The following is a 16,420-nucleotide window of genomic DNA, read 5'->3' on the forward strand; positions in this document are numbered from 1 at the left end:
TTTAAATGCGAAAGAACACTTAATTTATCGAAAGTCAAACTATTATACATCAATAAGACACCCTCTCGAATTTGTGCGAGTTTTGCAAAGGCTATGATTGTTTCTCAAAGTGCATACAAAAAATGGCTGTAATAAGTTAAAAACATAGTTACTAGGTCTTACAATCTTATAATATAATAATTATCCCTACTTTTAAAGCTCCAAACTACATTAACCACCCAACCATAATTAGATCTTACCCAATTAATGCCACGAATCAAAACTTTAACAATAAAATAAGCCTATCCTTCTATTACATATACTTAATTAGTAATTTGAGCCTCAAGCCGTATCAGACACACAAGTTGTTTCATACTATTTCATACATTTATCAGATATGTGTTTTAAGCAAATTTTTCCTTGTTTAGGGAAATTTTAGACAATTTTAGTTTTTAACTATTTGGAGTTATAAAGAAGTTTAACGGCGATCCTCTCAAAATACAAGTGCTATTAATTTTTTTTATATCTAAGTATTTTTGTAACTAAATAAGATAACTTCAATATAAATACTGCCAATGTCTATCCATCCCCCCCCAATGAGAGTAGAGAACATCTAATAGGTCTTGAGTTAACTCCATCCTAGACCTAAAATAAAACTTTAAAAAAAAAAAATCCCTAATAGATTATTAGCGAGACTAAGCTAGTACTTTAATTTGCTAAATACCTAATGATTGCACCCTTGAATATTATTATTTTATCTTCCAAAAACACACACCAATTATTAATTTTCCGACAAAAAATTCAACATTTTTGAGAAAGATACATGAGACTTTAGCTACTAGGTTCTCGGATACGCCGAATACGATTATATGATTTTCGTTAAGATTCTGTGATTTTTAGGGAGTGTTCCCCCCTATTTTCCAAAAAAAAATCCTTGTTTTTTCTCTATTTAAAATAGCCCCTTTTCTGAAATGGGCGGTGCCAAAGATCTTCCGTAATGACACTTTAGTCTATTCTAACACAAGTCTTCGTGGAAGCATCTTTAATATTCTTTAATTCCCCAATTTAAAATTATTGATATTTTTTAAATTGATTTGTTTAACACTATATCGTAACGACAATAGTGTGTTAGCCCCTTAAATCTATATTGAAAAACTCCATTAATACTTAATAAATCTCAGCGTCACGCAATCCATTTTTTCTTTCTGTCATACTTTGTCAGAAATAATTGATTAAATATTGATTACAGATAAGAATGATGATCTTAACATTTTTGATGGCCATGTGTGTAGGTGCCCATACACAAGAGGTCGTAAAGCATGGGATAATATTCAAACACGAAAATTCACTTCTAACTAGTAACAACGCTTGGAAAATTTTTATGAAGCTAGACCCTAAACCATTTGAAAAATTGTTCCAACAAGTTATAAGACTGGAGAAAAATACATTTGACCTAAAAGAATCAATTTTTCAATTTTTAAAATCAGACAAGGGACTACAAGCAAGCAAAAACAATCATAAGGAAAAGAAAGAAACATCCCCTAACTCTCCCAAGGTCAAAACAAAAAGAAAAGTAGATGATTTTGATACGAAAATGGCCGAAATCGATAAAGCTATAGGATTCGGAAAAACCATTGAAAAAAGAAAACGAAGGTCGATTAACGAGGACCAAAACTCAGATATCGATAAAGAGACCCAAGATACAATTGAGCCAATCAAGACACAACTTAGACAAAGAAAATTTTACGATGGACAATATGCGTTATTGAACGAATTGCCCACAGTATGGAATTTCTTCAAAGAACTATGGAATGGACCAAAACAAATTAACAGGGCTAAAAACAGACCAATACAAGAAAAAATAGATTTATCTGAAATAAAACCAACGAAGGTTGAAACGAGAGACATAACCAGTATTTCCCAATACACACAGCAAACCGCTACAATTGAAACCCAAGCAACAAGCATTGTATCTAACCTCGTAACGCGAACAAATAAAATACCAGAGATAATAAGAGGTATAGAAAATATTGAAGTGGGATTGAATTCCACTAATATAACCAGCAAACCAAAATACAAGTTTAAATGTCAATATTTCTGTAGAATAATAAACGTCACAACGGAAGCTACCAAAACCAACACGACCGCCCATGTTCCACGTATTACGTCTTATACCGAAGAAAGCACAAACGGATTAATGGAAATCCCCAAAAGCACCGCAAGAAAATACGAAACGACTACTTTCTGGAAATACGATACTCAGAACGAGGAAACCACAGCAGAAACTGATTTTACTCCAACAACAATCGAAACTGAACATACCCCAATAACAGAAGTGGAAGAAACATTCCCCTCGTCAAACCCCACGACGACTGACCCACAACCAATAGAGTTAGGTACCTCAATATCAGAAATTACTACAAGCACTATCCCTGGTGTACTCATGCCAATTAAAAACGATGAAATTTTAATAACAGTAAGGCAACCATGGCAATCAACTAGCTGGATATGGACTTCTACAAAAAAGGGAAGAATACAAGTTAGGTGGCAAATCCCTTTTGTCGAGACAGACTATGGAAGAACACGATGTGTGGATGGAGACAAAAAATGTCAAGATGAAGGTCACTGGAGAGAATGTTGGACAATAGATGGTAAAAAAACTTGCGCGCGACTGGCCATGGCTGACGAACCAGCAAAGGATGAATTAGAACCCCTCCCGGAATTAACCATGGAGAATGCTCATAAAGTCTCAACTCATCAGGCATTCCTTATCTTATATAGACAAAGGTTAGAGGCGTTATTTGAACTATTCAATACAGAAATACAAAAACTTAAACAAAGCACTACACGTATATTCGAAGTATTTTTCCGAAGAAGTAAATATAAACGATCAACAAGTCTAATCCCAATAGTAGGAGAACTTGCTTCCCGACTATTCGGTTTGTCAACCGAAAAAGATTTGAATATACTAAGAGATAATGTTAAAAGACTCAACACAGCCATGAATACAACACTACATGTCCAAAAAATACAAGCAAGCATAGCCAATTACCAAAAAGACAAAATCGAGGCTATATCCAAGAAAATATCGAGAACAGTCAGCACAATGAACTATTTAAAAAATGAGGTAGACAGAGTAATCTCTGATTCCAGCCTAACAATGGTGTCACTAGACATTGTTATTATGTCTTTGTTGAACTTAGCTACTGATGTCAGTAAATTTGAGTTCGCGTTATTTGAGCTAACAGGAGGTACTCTTTCTTACGACTTAGTGGATCCCTCGGATCTTAAGAACATCCTAAACGAAATAAAGACTCACTTAACATTTGGTCTCCACTTACCAGTAGAACAAGAAGTAGCTAACTTGTTTTTATATTATACCAAACTAAAGGTGCATATTACCGAGATCAATGAGCAACTATTTGCTGTAGTCACAATTCCTTTGATTAATCAACAATCCATATACGACCTATACAAAATATCTACATTTCCAATCAACATTAAGGAGACAAACTCCTTCATGAGCATCATCCCAGAAGCGGAATATATGTTAATTGATCAAGATAGAAGAAAATACGCGTTAGCAAATACCGAAGATTTAAAAGAATGCGTGTCATTTAAAAATTTGGTCTGCCAACTTACATTACCTATATATAACGTAAAGATAGGATCATGCATGCTAGATCTATTCCTAAAGGAATCGCAGCAACAAAATATTCCTGATTCTTGTGAAGCCCTAATAGGAAATACCAAAAGAGAAACTTTCATTAATTTACGGAACGACTTATGGTTATTTACAGTACCTAAAAAGACGGTGGGAACTCTATCCTGTTATAACAATACAGAAAAAATTGACCCCAGCTATCGAACCGAAATATTATTACAGGATGTTGGGACTATTACAATCAAACAAGGTTGCAGACTTGTTACTAAAGAAACAACCGTCCAAACACCTCTAATCACAACCAGCACTAACGTCATGAGCCCAAAAATAATAAATTTTCAAGGAATAAACTTGTCCTTCACGATTCCGAATATAAATGATGAAGAATCTAAAACATCCATATGGCCAAAAATAGAAAAGATCAAAGGTACAATGCAATTAACAAAAATAAAGGAAGCGTTAGATATGCAAATACCCTTATTCACTAACGAAGACCAAAGATTAAAATACGTGGAAAGCCAGTACGGTTTGTTCTCACCAAACTCATGGTATAATATTATAATCACAATATTCATGGTATTTCTTATTTCACTAACAATAAGAGCGCTACTAACAATTAACTATGGGAAAATACTGAAGAGAAAAAGGATAAACACTGATGCAATTGAGGCACAAGAGATGCATCAATTGAACCCTACTGCTCCTGATGATATTTAAGCCATTTTAACAGGGAGGATGTAAAAATCCGGGGAAATTAAGAGGTCTTTCTCCGTACGTAACATCCTTTCCCTACTGTAGAAATATTGTTGGTGTATAACAGCTAGAAGGCTATGATACAACATACTGTATTACTTTTTGGCATATACATCAAAAATACTCTTGGCAGAAAATCTTTATGTAAATATAGACCTCTAACAAGAACGAAAAAATTCGTTCTATCTTTTTATGTACAAGAGATTTAAGAGGTCATCTCTTGTAATTTTGCTGATCTATTTCAAGAAAAGGACGAAAAAAAAACGTTCCAAGGCGTGATAATTGAAAGGCTATGATGCAAAATGTATTACTTTTCGACTAATCACGCATTGGAGGTTGAATTTTTTTTTTGATTAAAATATGATCTAAAACATTAAGACCTCTATATAATCTTACATATATATAACCCTCTTTGGTGCCGTGTTCTTATATTTACATGTAATCATAATAATATAGTAATAGTGTAGTACCAATAAAACTATTTTCAGTTGCTATATGACCAAATATACCTCACGTTACTTCAAATGTACCTGAGAATTATTAGAATTTAAAACTTCTTTTAAGAAATCGTACATTCGATTTCACTTTGAATGTTTGAAAAAAAAAAATAATATTACTGTTATGCAATTATGTGCTATTATTATGCAATTTAAAATAATGCTTTATATTATCGTATCACTAGTACCATTTTATATGTTAACAACATGATTCTGCTTGGAAATTTTTATTACAGAATTTGGCATACTACTAACATTGGCCAACAAACGTCATGGTCAAAGACTACAAAACACCTATCATGATTTATCAACCACCGAAGAATGCCCAAGACACGTCTGATTCAACCGGAAAACTATCACCCATCTATCATTTCTGACTATACGATGTAGACTAGAGAAAACGAAACATCCAGCCAGCGGGTACGACAACATACCCACGCAAATACACCATTAGTGAACCCAATTCAATATGGAAACCCTCACACACCTAATGAAGTTTTAGAACAGGAGATCCAAGTAAGGTGTTAGATAGTACTCCAGTCTATTGAATTAAATTAAGATAACGCAAAAGACAATTAAGATAACGCTTAAATGCAGAAGAGAGCGGGAGCAGAACAGAAGAACTGTAGTACCGGCCGTACCTTTGTACTTAAACTGCTGGGGATAGGTGATTCTGAGTCCCGCGCTTCCCATTTTGTAAAAGCGTAAAAACAAAAACATTATGTAACTTTTGCTAAATGGTGATAAATTAGAAAATGACAATATATTTGTTCAATCAGTATATAGGGCAAGGACACGAAAATTGTGATTGGTGTGAAACTAATATCCAGAACTAATAAGTGATGAACATTTAAAAAGAAAAAAGTGCCAAATAGTGAATCATAAATTTAAGTAAATAAAAGTGCCAGTGAAAATCTTATTATATTACGTCGTGTATTTTTATTCTTATTGTTAAAATACCTGGGATCAATTAAAAATCAGATTAACAGGGAAAACAGTTAAAAGATATAAAGTAAAAATGAACAATTGGAACCAGGTATTCGAGTGTAATAACAGTTAATGTCAAGTGTTGTGTTTAAATAATTTTTTTTTAGTGCTAGGTGCAGGACATATATATATAAGGTGTAGGAAAATATTTCTTAAATTTTAATCATCATTTACAAGGTTATGGAATTATAATAAAATTTTTATAAACAATAAGGAATAAAATGCAATATTTAAAGAGAGAAATTAGACTGATTGATGGGGACATCAATCTACAATGGGAAAGGGGATATGTAACATATAGACCAGCCCCCCCCCCTCTATAAAATTCAGGACCAAATCCCTCATTCACATCCCCTTAGGAATCCTCAAATATAGGACCAAATCTCTCATCCATACTCTTCTAGGAACTCTTAAATTCAGGACTAAATTTCTCAGTCACACCCCTTTAGTAAATTTCAATTTGAAAAAGGTTTGGATAAAATCATTTAGAATTTAACAGTTGCTAAATTTATCAAGTCTGCATAATCTTACGCAATTAGACTACATGCATTTAGATAAAACTACAATTAAAACTACAAATTAGACTACATGTATTTGCATAGTCCAACGCAATTAGACTACATGCATTTAGATAAAACTACAATTAAAACTACAAATTAGACTACATGCATTTGCATGGTCCAACGCAATTAGACTACATGCATTTAGATAAAACTACAATTAAAACTACAAATTAGACTACATGTATTTGCATAGTCCAACGCAATTAGACTACATGCATTTAGATAAAACTACAATTAAAACTACAAATTAGACTACATGCATTTGCATGGTCCAACGCAATTAGACTACATGCATTTAGATAAAACTACAATTAAAACTACAAATTAGACTACATGTATTTGCATAGTCCAACGCAATTAGACTACATGCATTTAGATAAAACTACAATTAAAACTACAAATTAGACTACATGCATTTGCATGGTCCAACGCAATTAGACTACATGCATTTAGATAAAAAAAAATGTTACTTAACAAAGTAACCAGTTATTCTGACCTATGGGTTTTTCTCAAAACCAAAAGAGAAATCCTTGCCAAAGAATAGCTTTTGGATGCGCGATTAGTCACATGATCAAATATTACCAATAGTAGTGGAGGCCAACTTCCACAGGTCACTAAGCCTGTCTGGCGGGTGTTTGTTCATAGAAATCGAGCGTTAGATATATGAGCCCAATGCTAGGGCGAATAGTTTTAGTCTTAAGGAAGGATTTGAATTGTCAAGATCAATTTTGCTCATGTTCACCTTTTAGTGCAATAGGACATTGAAGCTATTTTGTCAATAGTTATATATTGTAAGTAAATAAACCTTATTGTATTTAATCATCTTCTGTCTATGTATTAGGGCATCAGGTACAGTTCCTCTAGCTTTCAGGCACGGTCCCAAGGGAATCTATATTTGTTTCAAGAGACCTCGAACAACACCGAGATGGTTCTGTCTCCCAGGTTACCGGGGATTCTATACGAAGCCTTTTTATTTTATTAATAATTTAGCTCCCATATCCACATCAAACTATTAAGACTTAGAAGCGTCTCAAGCAACTCAACGCAAAACCCCTTTAAAATAAACTCAAGAATATTTAACAAAAACCACCCCGTAACACGTGGGGGGGCTTGGGGGGGGGCGCGAAGCGCCCCCACCAACTAGGTGTTGGGGTGGCGCGAAGCGCCACCCCAACAGCTAGTATATATATATATATAGAAAACGCTTAAAGCGAAGAGATTAGGATGAAAATTGGTGGAAAGAATAAGCACAGTCTAAGATAAGTAACTGACTTAACCGGACCGGATCCGCTTTCTTTGGTGGAGTTGGAGGGAGGGGGAGTAATTCCGAAATTCTTTGAAAACGTGAAAATCGAGATATCGTACGAATGAGCGATCGTATCTTAATGAAACTTGGTGTATAGTAAGAATTTTGTCTCAGATGCTCCATTTTCAATTCGAATCGGATCTAGGGACAAAGATTGTTGGAGGGGGGAAATAGAAATCTAGGAAGCCGTAAATCTTGGAAGTTTTAGATACGAGATTGACATAATTGGTACGGATCCGTTCTCTTTGAGAGAGCTGGGGGTTGTTAATTTGGAAAAATCAGAAAAATTCAGGTATTTTTTACTTACGAACGGGTGACCAGATCTTAATGAAATTTGATATTTAGAAGGAACTCATGTCTCAGAGCTTTTATTTCAAATCCCAACCAGATCTTTTGACAGTGTGGGGAGTTGGAGGGGGAAGCCGGAAATCTTGGAAAACGCTTGTAAATGTCGTATATATGTGATTGAAGTAACCGGACTGGATCCGCTCTCTTTGGTGGAGTTAAGTGGTGGGGTTCAGTGCTTTGGCGAGTTTGGTGCTTTTGGACGTGCTAGGACGATGAAAATTGGTAGGCGTGTCAGGGAGCTGCACAAATTGACTTGATAAAGTCGTTTTCCCCGATTCAACCATCTGGGGGTCTGAAAGGAGGGGAAAAATTAGAAAAATTGAGGTGTTTTTAATGAGTTTGTGATCAGATCTTAATGAATTTTGATAACTCAGAATTTCGCGACTCAGAGCTTTTATTTTAAATCCCGACCGGAATTAAGCCTCTCATTTTCCTTGTAAAGCAATCTATTGATTCTTAGAATTTTGCTAAATTTCATACCATATGAGCTCTTGGCTCTTTCGACCTCGCCGCAAGTGCCATATGAGCTCTTAGCTCTTGTTATTTATAAGTTTTATGTTACCTTTAATTTATTTTTTTCTCACTTTAGAGATAATGAGTTCTACTCTGAGCACTTCTTATGGTACAAGTCAACCAGAACTCTTAGGCCCAAAACTAATTGTTTCGGTGAAAAGGTTGACAGAGAAGTGTATAGAAGAATTAACTGCTGGGATCTGGCGTTGTGATTCCTGTGGGAAAACAGAGAAATCATTTTTGATGCTGAATCTTCATTTTGACACTGGCTGTGAAAAACTTTCCCAACCGTTTAAATGTGATGTTTGTAAGAAATGCTTTTCTTTTTCAAGCAATTTGTATAATCACCAGAAAACACACAGAGGTGAAAAGCCGTTTAAATGTGACATTTGTAGCAAAGGCTTTTCTTCCTCAAGCTATTTGAATGTGCACCAAAGATTGCATACGGGTGAAAAACCGTTTAAATGTGACGTATGTAAGAAATGCTTTTCTTTTTCAAGCAATTTGTATAAACACCAGAAAACACACGGAGGTGAAAAATCGTTTAAATGTGACGTTTGTAGCAAAGGCTTTTCTCACCCAAGCTATTTGAATGTGCACCAAAGATTGCATACGGGTGAAAAACCGTTTAAATGTAACGTTTGTAGCAAAGGCTTTTCTCATTCAAGCAGTTTGATTTGGCATCGGAGAGTCCGTACGGGTGATAAGCCGTTTAAATGTGACGTATGTAACAAAAGCTTTTCTCACCCTAAAAGTTTGATTGGGCACAAGAGGGGGCATACTGGTGAAAAGCCATTTAAATGTGACGTATGTAAAAAAAGTTTTTCTTATTCAAGCAGTTTGGTTTTGCACCAGAGATTGCATACTGGTGAAAAGCCATTTAAATGTGACATATGTAACAAATGTTTTTCTGTAAAAGGCACTTTGGTTGCACATCAGAGAACACACACAGGTGAAAAACTGTTTAAGTGTGGCGTATGTAACAAAGGCTTTTCTTGTTCAAGTACTTTGATTGGGCACCAGAGATTGCATACTGGTGAAAAGCCATTTAAATGTGACGTATGTGACAAAGGCTTTTCTCAATCAAGCAATTTGAATATGCACCAAAGATCACACACAGGTGAAAAGCCGTTTAAATGTGACGTATGTAACAAAGCCTTTTCTCAATCAAGCAATTTAAATGTGCACCAAAGATTGCACAAAGGTGAAAAACCGTTTAAATGTGACGTATGTGACAAAGGCTTTTCTCAATCAAGCCATTTGAATATGCACCAAAGATCGCACACAGGTGAAAAACCGTTTAAATGTGACGTATGTAACAAAGGCTTTTCTAAATCAAGTTATTTGAATGTGCACCAAAGACTCCATACAGGGTAAAAGCCATTTAAATTTGACATATGTAATAAATGATTTTCTTTAAAGGGTAATTTTATTACACACCAGAGAACACACAGATGAAAAGCCATTCATAGGCTTTTATCATTCAGGCGATTTGATTAAGCACCAGAGTGCATATAGTTAAAAAACTGTTTAAATGTGACTTGTATAACAAGGATTTTCTCAATCAAGCCATTTTAAATTGCACAAAAGATTGCGTACAGGTGATAGCCCGTTTAAATATGATATGTGTAAGAAATGCTTTTCTCAATCTCAGAATTACAAGGTTAAAAACCGTTTAAATGTGATACACGTAACAAAGGTTTTTATGAATCCGGCAATTTCATTGAATACCAGAGAAAACAAGCAGGTGAAAAACCGTATAAATGTGATGTGTGTAAAAAAAAAAATGCTTTTATTAAGCGGTCAATTTTAATAGGCATAAAAACTACATACGGGTGAGAGATCCTTAAAACGGGGCATTTGTTGAAAGGAATTTCACAAGTGCTAGAATGCCAATCAAGTATTTCATACACGTGAAAAGAAAAAGTAAATTTGAGGTGTGTTATATGGTTGGGACTTAAGATATAAAATGTGTGCAAGTATCTGCTGTTTTCAATATAGTTTTCATGGCATATTTATCCGTTAGGATCAAAATCCACTTTTTATGGCACTTGGTATCTACCAAACTGACATATAGCGATCGCAAATTCAGTAGGTTTGTCCCGTTTTTGCTAGTTTAGGCCCTTCCAGATAAGTTAGGACGATGAAATTTAGTAGGCTGATCAGAAACCAGATCAGATTCAATTAGAAATAGTCTTTTCCTCTATGAGATCATTGGGGGGGGGGGGGGTAGTTCGGAAAATTTAGAAATATTAGGAATTTTTAACTTTCGAACAGGTGATCGGATCTTAATGGAATTCGATATTTAGAAGGATATTTTGTCTCAAAGCTCTTATTTTAAATCCCGACTGGATAAAGTTACATTGGGGGGAGTAGGTGGGGGAAACCTAAAATATCTGAAAACGCATAAAAGTGGAGGGATTGGGATGAAACTTGGTGGGAAAATAAGCACAATTTCTAGATGCATGATTGACATAATTAGAACGGATCCGCTCTCTTTAGGGGGGTTAGGGAGGGGGGTTAATACAGAAAAATTAGAAAAAAATGAGGAATTTTTAACTTACGAAGGAGTGATCGGATTTTAATGGAATTTCATATTCAGAAATATCTCCTAACTCAGATCTCTTGTTTTAAATCCCGACCGGGTCCAGCATCATTGGGGGGGGGGGAATCTTGGAAAACGCTTATAGTGGAGAGATCAGGATGAAACTCAGTGGGAAGAATAATCATAAGTTCAAGATACGTGACTGCTATAACTGAAACTGATCTGTTCTCTTTGGAGGAGTCTGGGGGAAGGTAATTCGGAAAAAGTAGAAAAAATGAAGTATTTGTAACTTACGAATGGATGATCAAATCTTTGTGAAATTTGATATTTAAAAGGACCTTATGCTTCAGAGCTCTTATTTTAAATCCCCACCAGATACGGTAATATTGGGGGGGGGGGGGGGCTGGAGGAGAAAACAGGAAATTTTGCAAAACGTTGGAAAATTGAGGCATGTTTATTTTACGAATAGGTGATCGGATCTTTGAAAATCAGATCTGGGGACTTATGAGGTTTGAGGGAGAAAAGAGAAATCTTGGAAAACGCTTAGAGTGGAGAGATCAGGATGAAACTTGATTGGAAGAATAAGCAGAATTCCTAGGTATGTGATTGACGTAACGGGACCAGACCTGCTCTCCTTGGGTGAGTTAGGTGGGTCCATTGCTTTGGTGAGGTCGGTGCTTCTGGACGTTCTAGGACGATGAAAACTGGTAGGCGTGTCAGAGACCTGCATAAATTGACTTTATAAAGTCGTTTTCCCCGATTCGACAATCTGGGGGGCTGAAGGGAGAGGAAAATTTAGAAAAAATGAGATATTTTAACTTACGAGTAGGTGATAGGATCTTGATGAATTTTGATATTTAGAAGGATCTCTTGCCTCAGAGCTCTTATTTTAAATCCCAACTGGCATTAAGCCTCTGACTTTCATTTTATATCGATCTTTTGTTTCTTAGAATATTGCTTGAGCTCATGCCATATAAGTTCTTGGTTCTTTCGATCTCGTCACAAGCGTCATATTAGTTCTTAGCTCTTCTTTATGTCGTACATAGCGACATAAGGATATTTTTGTTTATGTCGTATATAGCGACATAGGATATTCAATAGGACAGTAGTTTTTATTCCTTGATCCGGTTTTCCTCTTGTCCTTCTCAATTAATCTCCATCTTTCTTGTGGTTCTGTCAAATCTATTTATTGTTTATATATATTATCCTTTGTGTAATCTTTGGAGTGAAAAATTCAAGTTAGTTTGTTTCTCTGTCGTTAAAAAAAAAAAAAAAAAAAAAAGATTATGGTTTTTATGGTTGTCATATGTGAAATAAGAATGTAAAGTTAAAAGTAAATGTAAAAGTAAAAGTAAAATGTAAAAGTAAAAGTAAAGTTAAAAGTAGTTAAAATGAAAAATATTTTTCTCTATTCATTGTGTTTTTTTTGGCAGAATGTTTTGTTATGAACCAAAATTAAGGAGTCATACATATGATTTTTTTTTTTTTTTGCTTTATAGTTGGCTGTTATGTTTTACTTAGAAACGATATGTAATATTTCCGATATAAAGTAAAAAAGAGAGAAAATATTGGAAAATTTGATTGTATTTAGGTTCTGTATATTCTATTATAGTCTATTATATCAGCGGATGAATGAAGGTTTTGACTTACTTTAAATCTTTCATTCTCAGTTGAAATTCATTCTCTATTATTCAGAGCATTTGGTTTTGGATATTTTAAAATGAAGAATTTCATAGAGATTATTGTTGCCTACATCTATAATGGTATCATTGAGCTAGACAGCCTACAAAGGTGGATAAAGTCAGCCACGATAATTAAATCCTGTGTAGTGCATAAAACTAAATTCCTTGCAGTTATAATAGGTGGCGTTGGTTGCTATTGGGTTTTAAATTTTCAGTTTTTTTTTTTTTTTTTGCTTCCCCTACTTAGCAGATTATGTCCATAGCCGTAATTTTTCGAGATATGCCAAAGCACGTGCAAAATCAGTAGCAGGTCCTACAAAGGGTACCATTAAAACTATCACATCTGTGAAAGCATATTTTTATTAATCTAAAGTTTATTTTGACTCACAATAAAATGCTCCTTAAGAAGGTTGCTTCTTTGATTTGAAACTTATGTTATACTTGTCTATCCTTAATTTTATTGTTATTTGGTTTAGTCAAGTACATTTGCTGTTCACCTTAAACTATTAAGTAATTTTCAAAATTCTGTTATTCGTATTTTTAATGGATGTGATTCTCGGTTTTCAGTTGAATCAGCTTATACAAAAGTCCGTATTATGTCGCTTGCTGGCCTATTTATTTCTTATAAGTGTCAGTTTATGTTTGATTGGTTACATTTTCTAGCGCTTGATTGTTTAGGAAATATTTTTATTACTGTATCACAATCTTATAATTAGAACGTGTGAAATTTTGCGGAATTTATGAAACCTCGTAAAAAATTCGCGCGGGCTCGGTTTTCAAAGTCTCAAATCTTCCCAGTTCTATCGAATATGATTCTTGTGAATATATATTAGGAGACTGAGAGGCTGGCCTTTTGGGAGCTGCTGAGGAACTGCCTTTAGTTCTGAACATGCAATTCCGGTTATTTGAGTAGAATTTTGAGCCATATCAATGTTTTGTTTCAAAATTTAGGAAGTGTATTTGTATATCTTTAAAAGCTTATAAAATAGAATTGAGCAAAGTTATGAAGCTGAAAACAATTTTGTTGTATTTCAGTTAAGCAGAAGATGTATTTTGCAAGGTTTCACTTTTATAACACATAGATTTTTAAAGATCATCAAAGGTCAGGGCCCTCTAGGGGAAGAAGGTGTAAAGGTGGCTGCTTCAAAATACCTTCCCGGGACATACTTTAGTCTGTAGATTCATTCCTGAAAGTTTCATTTTCCTTTCTGCCTGAACCCTTTCTGAGATAGCTAGAAGTCAATTAACTAGAATTTTACCAAATTTTCAACTGATATTTTAATTTGTTGTTTGATATAAGCAAAAAAAATAGGTCTAGCCTTTGCCACTCTTGCTTAAAGATTATACCTACTTTTGAGAATTTTGCCCTTATAACATTGTCAAGTATAGACCAAATTAACTTGCCTAGTCGTAGCAGCCTATGCTAACTTTGCCTTTTTAGCCTAGTTGATGAGGGAATATTTCACTAGACTGGGTTGTAAAATTATAGATTAAGGGAACTTGCAACATCTGCTTAGGATTGCCCCTGTCTAGAAGGAAAGAACGAATTTCTAGATTTACTGACCACAGAAGATTTTCTCAGTGACATTTTTCCATCATTGGCATAGTGCAAGACATCACATTGGGGCCTAAAGTTTTGCTCCAAAGTGAAACTCTGGCAAAGGTAGTTAGGAAAAGTCTTGGGCCTAATCCAAATAGCAAATACATAGGCTAAACATACCTCTAGAATCATCTACATATAGCATTTATTAGTAAATATTGAGCAGTTTAAATAGATCACTTTATGAATAAAGTAAACATACCACTTGATGTCTTTTTACGGCACTTGGTATTATACCAAGTGGCAGATAGTGATTGTAAAATCTGTCAGTTGGTCTGTCGGTCCTGGTTTTGGTAGTTTGGGCACTTCCAAATAAGCTAGGAAAATGAAATTCAGTACACATTTCAGGGACCAGACCAGATTAAATTAGAAATAGTAGTTTTCTTACTTCGACCATCTGAGGGGGGAGAGTGGAGGACGGTTAATTTGTAAAAATTATAAATTATTTAGGTATTTTCAACTTAGAAACAGGTAATTAGATCTTAATGAAGTTTGATATATAGAAGGATATTGTGTCTCAGAGTGCTTATTTTAAACATTGACAAGATCTGGACACATTGAGGGGAGTTGGAAAGGGAAACCTGAAATCTTGGAAAATGTTTACTGTGTTAAAAACCTTATCATCAAGTAAATAGGTTAGCCTAGCTACTGGAAAAATTACGAAAATGTACTATACTTTCTGTTTTGCCCCCTTTGCTCAAGTCGAATTTTTTACTGACAGGTAAAGGGTCTTTTACTTTCCAACATCTATTAGTTCAATATAAGATTTTCTTGTTTTACAACATTCAAAATGGATATAAATACACCCTCGACATCTGCAAATAGGACAGATATGGGATTACTGAAAAATCATAAGTTATTGAAAACCAGAATTGTTTAGCTGAAAAACATGAAAAAAAAATCATCAGAAAATAAAATAAGATGCTTTTTATAATAATATTCGTACTGTAGCTAGATAGGTCAAATCCGTCGTAGCTTAGTCATAGAAGTTTGTAGGGAGAAGTGAGCAGCTCCAGGAATCATTAAATTATTTTAATTTTTTACTTCCAATATCAAACAGTTCGTGGTAACGAACTGTAGTAAGGAGCGACCTTGCTCAATAGCAACCAAAACTGCTGATTTTAAATATATAAATTTAATCAAGTTTAGTCTTACCCATCAAAAGTTACGAGCCTGAGAAAATTTGCCTTATTTTAAAAAAATAGGGAAAAACAACCTCTAAAAGTCATAGAATCTTAACGAAAATCACACCATCAGATTCAGCGTTTCAGAGAACCCAATTGTAGAAGTTTCAAGCTCCTATCTACAAAAATGTGGAATTTCGTATTTTTTGCCAGAAGACGAATCACGGGTGCGTGTTTATTTGTTTTTTTTATCGACCAGGTGGTCCTAAAATGTCGCAAGAGGGCTCATTCTAACGGAAATGAAAAGTTCTAGTGCCCTTTTTAAGTGACCAAAAAATTGGAGGGCACCTAGGCCCCCTCCCACGCTCATTTTTTCTCCAAAGTCAACGGATCAAAATTTTAAGATAGCCATTTTTCGCATAGTCAAAAACCGTAATAACTATGTCCTTCAGAATGACTTACTTCCCCACAGTCCCTGGGGGAGGGGCTGCAAGTTACAAACTTCGGCCAGTGTTTACATATAATAATGGTTATTGGGAAGTGTACAGCGTTTTCAGGGGATTTTTTTGGCTTTTGGGGTGGGGTTGAGGGGAGGGAGCTATGTGGGAGGAACTTTCCTTGGAGAAATATGTCATGGGGGAACATAAATTCAATGAAAAGGGCGCAGGGTTTTCTAAAATTACTATACAAAAAACAATGAAAAAATAAACATTTTTCAATTTTAAAAGTTTTTTCAATTGAAAGTAAGGAGTAGCATTGAAACTTAAAATGAACAGAGATTATTATGCATATGAGGGATTCTAAAAATACTTTAGCATAAAGAGCGAGGTATTTAGGAGGAGATAAATACCTCGCTCTT

The 16,420-nt window shown here is 34.7% G+C and overlaps 1 protein-coding gene across 7 annotated transcripts in view; it reads left to right on the forward strand.

Annotated features, from left to right (window-relative positions):
* The window catches only part of LOC136035209 (zinc finger protein ZFP2-like), a 227,318-nt gene that overhangs the window by 41,775 nt on the left and 169,123 nt on the right, over window positions 1-16,420 (forward strand). For 2 of the 7 annotated variants that reach the window (XM_065716820.1, XM_065716822.1), the window contains exon 5: window positions 8,687-13,245. The exons of the other annotated variants lie outside the window; for them this stretch is intronic. In XM_065716820.1, the coding sequence (XP_065572892.1) occupies window positions 8,687-9,987 (1,301 nt within the window). In that variant the 3' untranslated portion in view covers window positions 9,988-13,245. Of the gene's footprint in view, window positions 1-8,686; window positions 13,246-16,420 lie in introns of those variants that run through there. 7 annotated transcript variants of the gene reach the window in all.

Source organism: Artemia franciscana, chromosome 14 (assembly GCF_032884065.1).
Source record: "Artemia franciscana chromosome 14, ASM3288406v1, whole genome shotgun sequence".
Lineage (NCBI taxonomy): Eukaryota > Metazoa > Arthropoda > Branchiopoda > Anostraca > Artemiidae > Artemia > Artemia franciscana.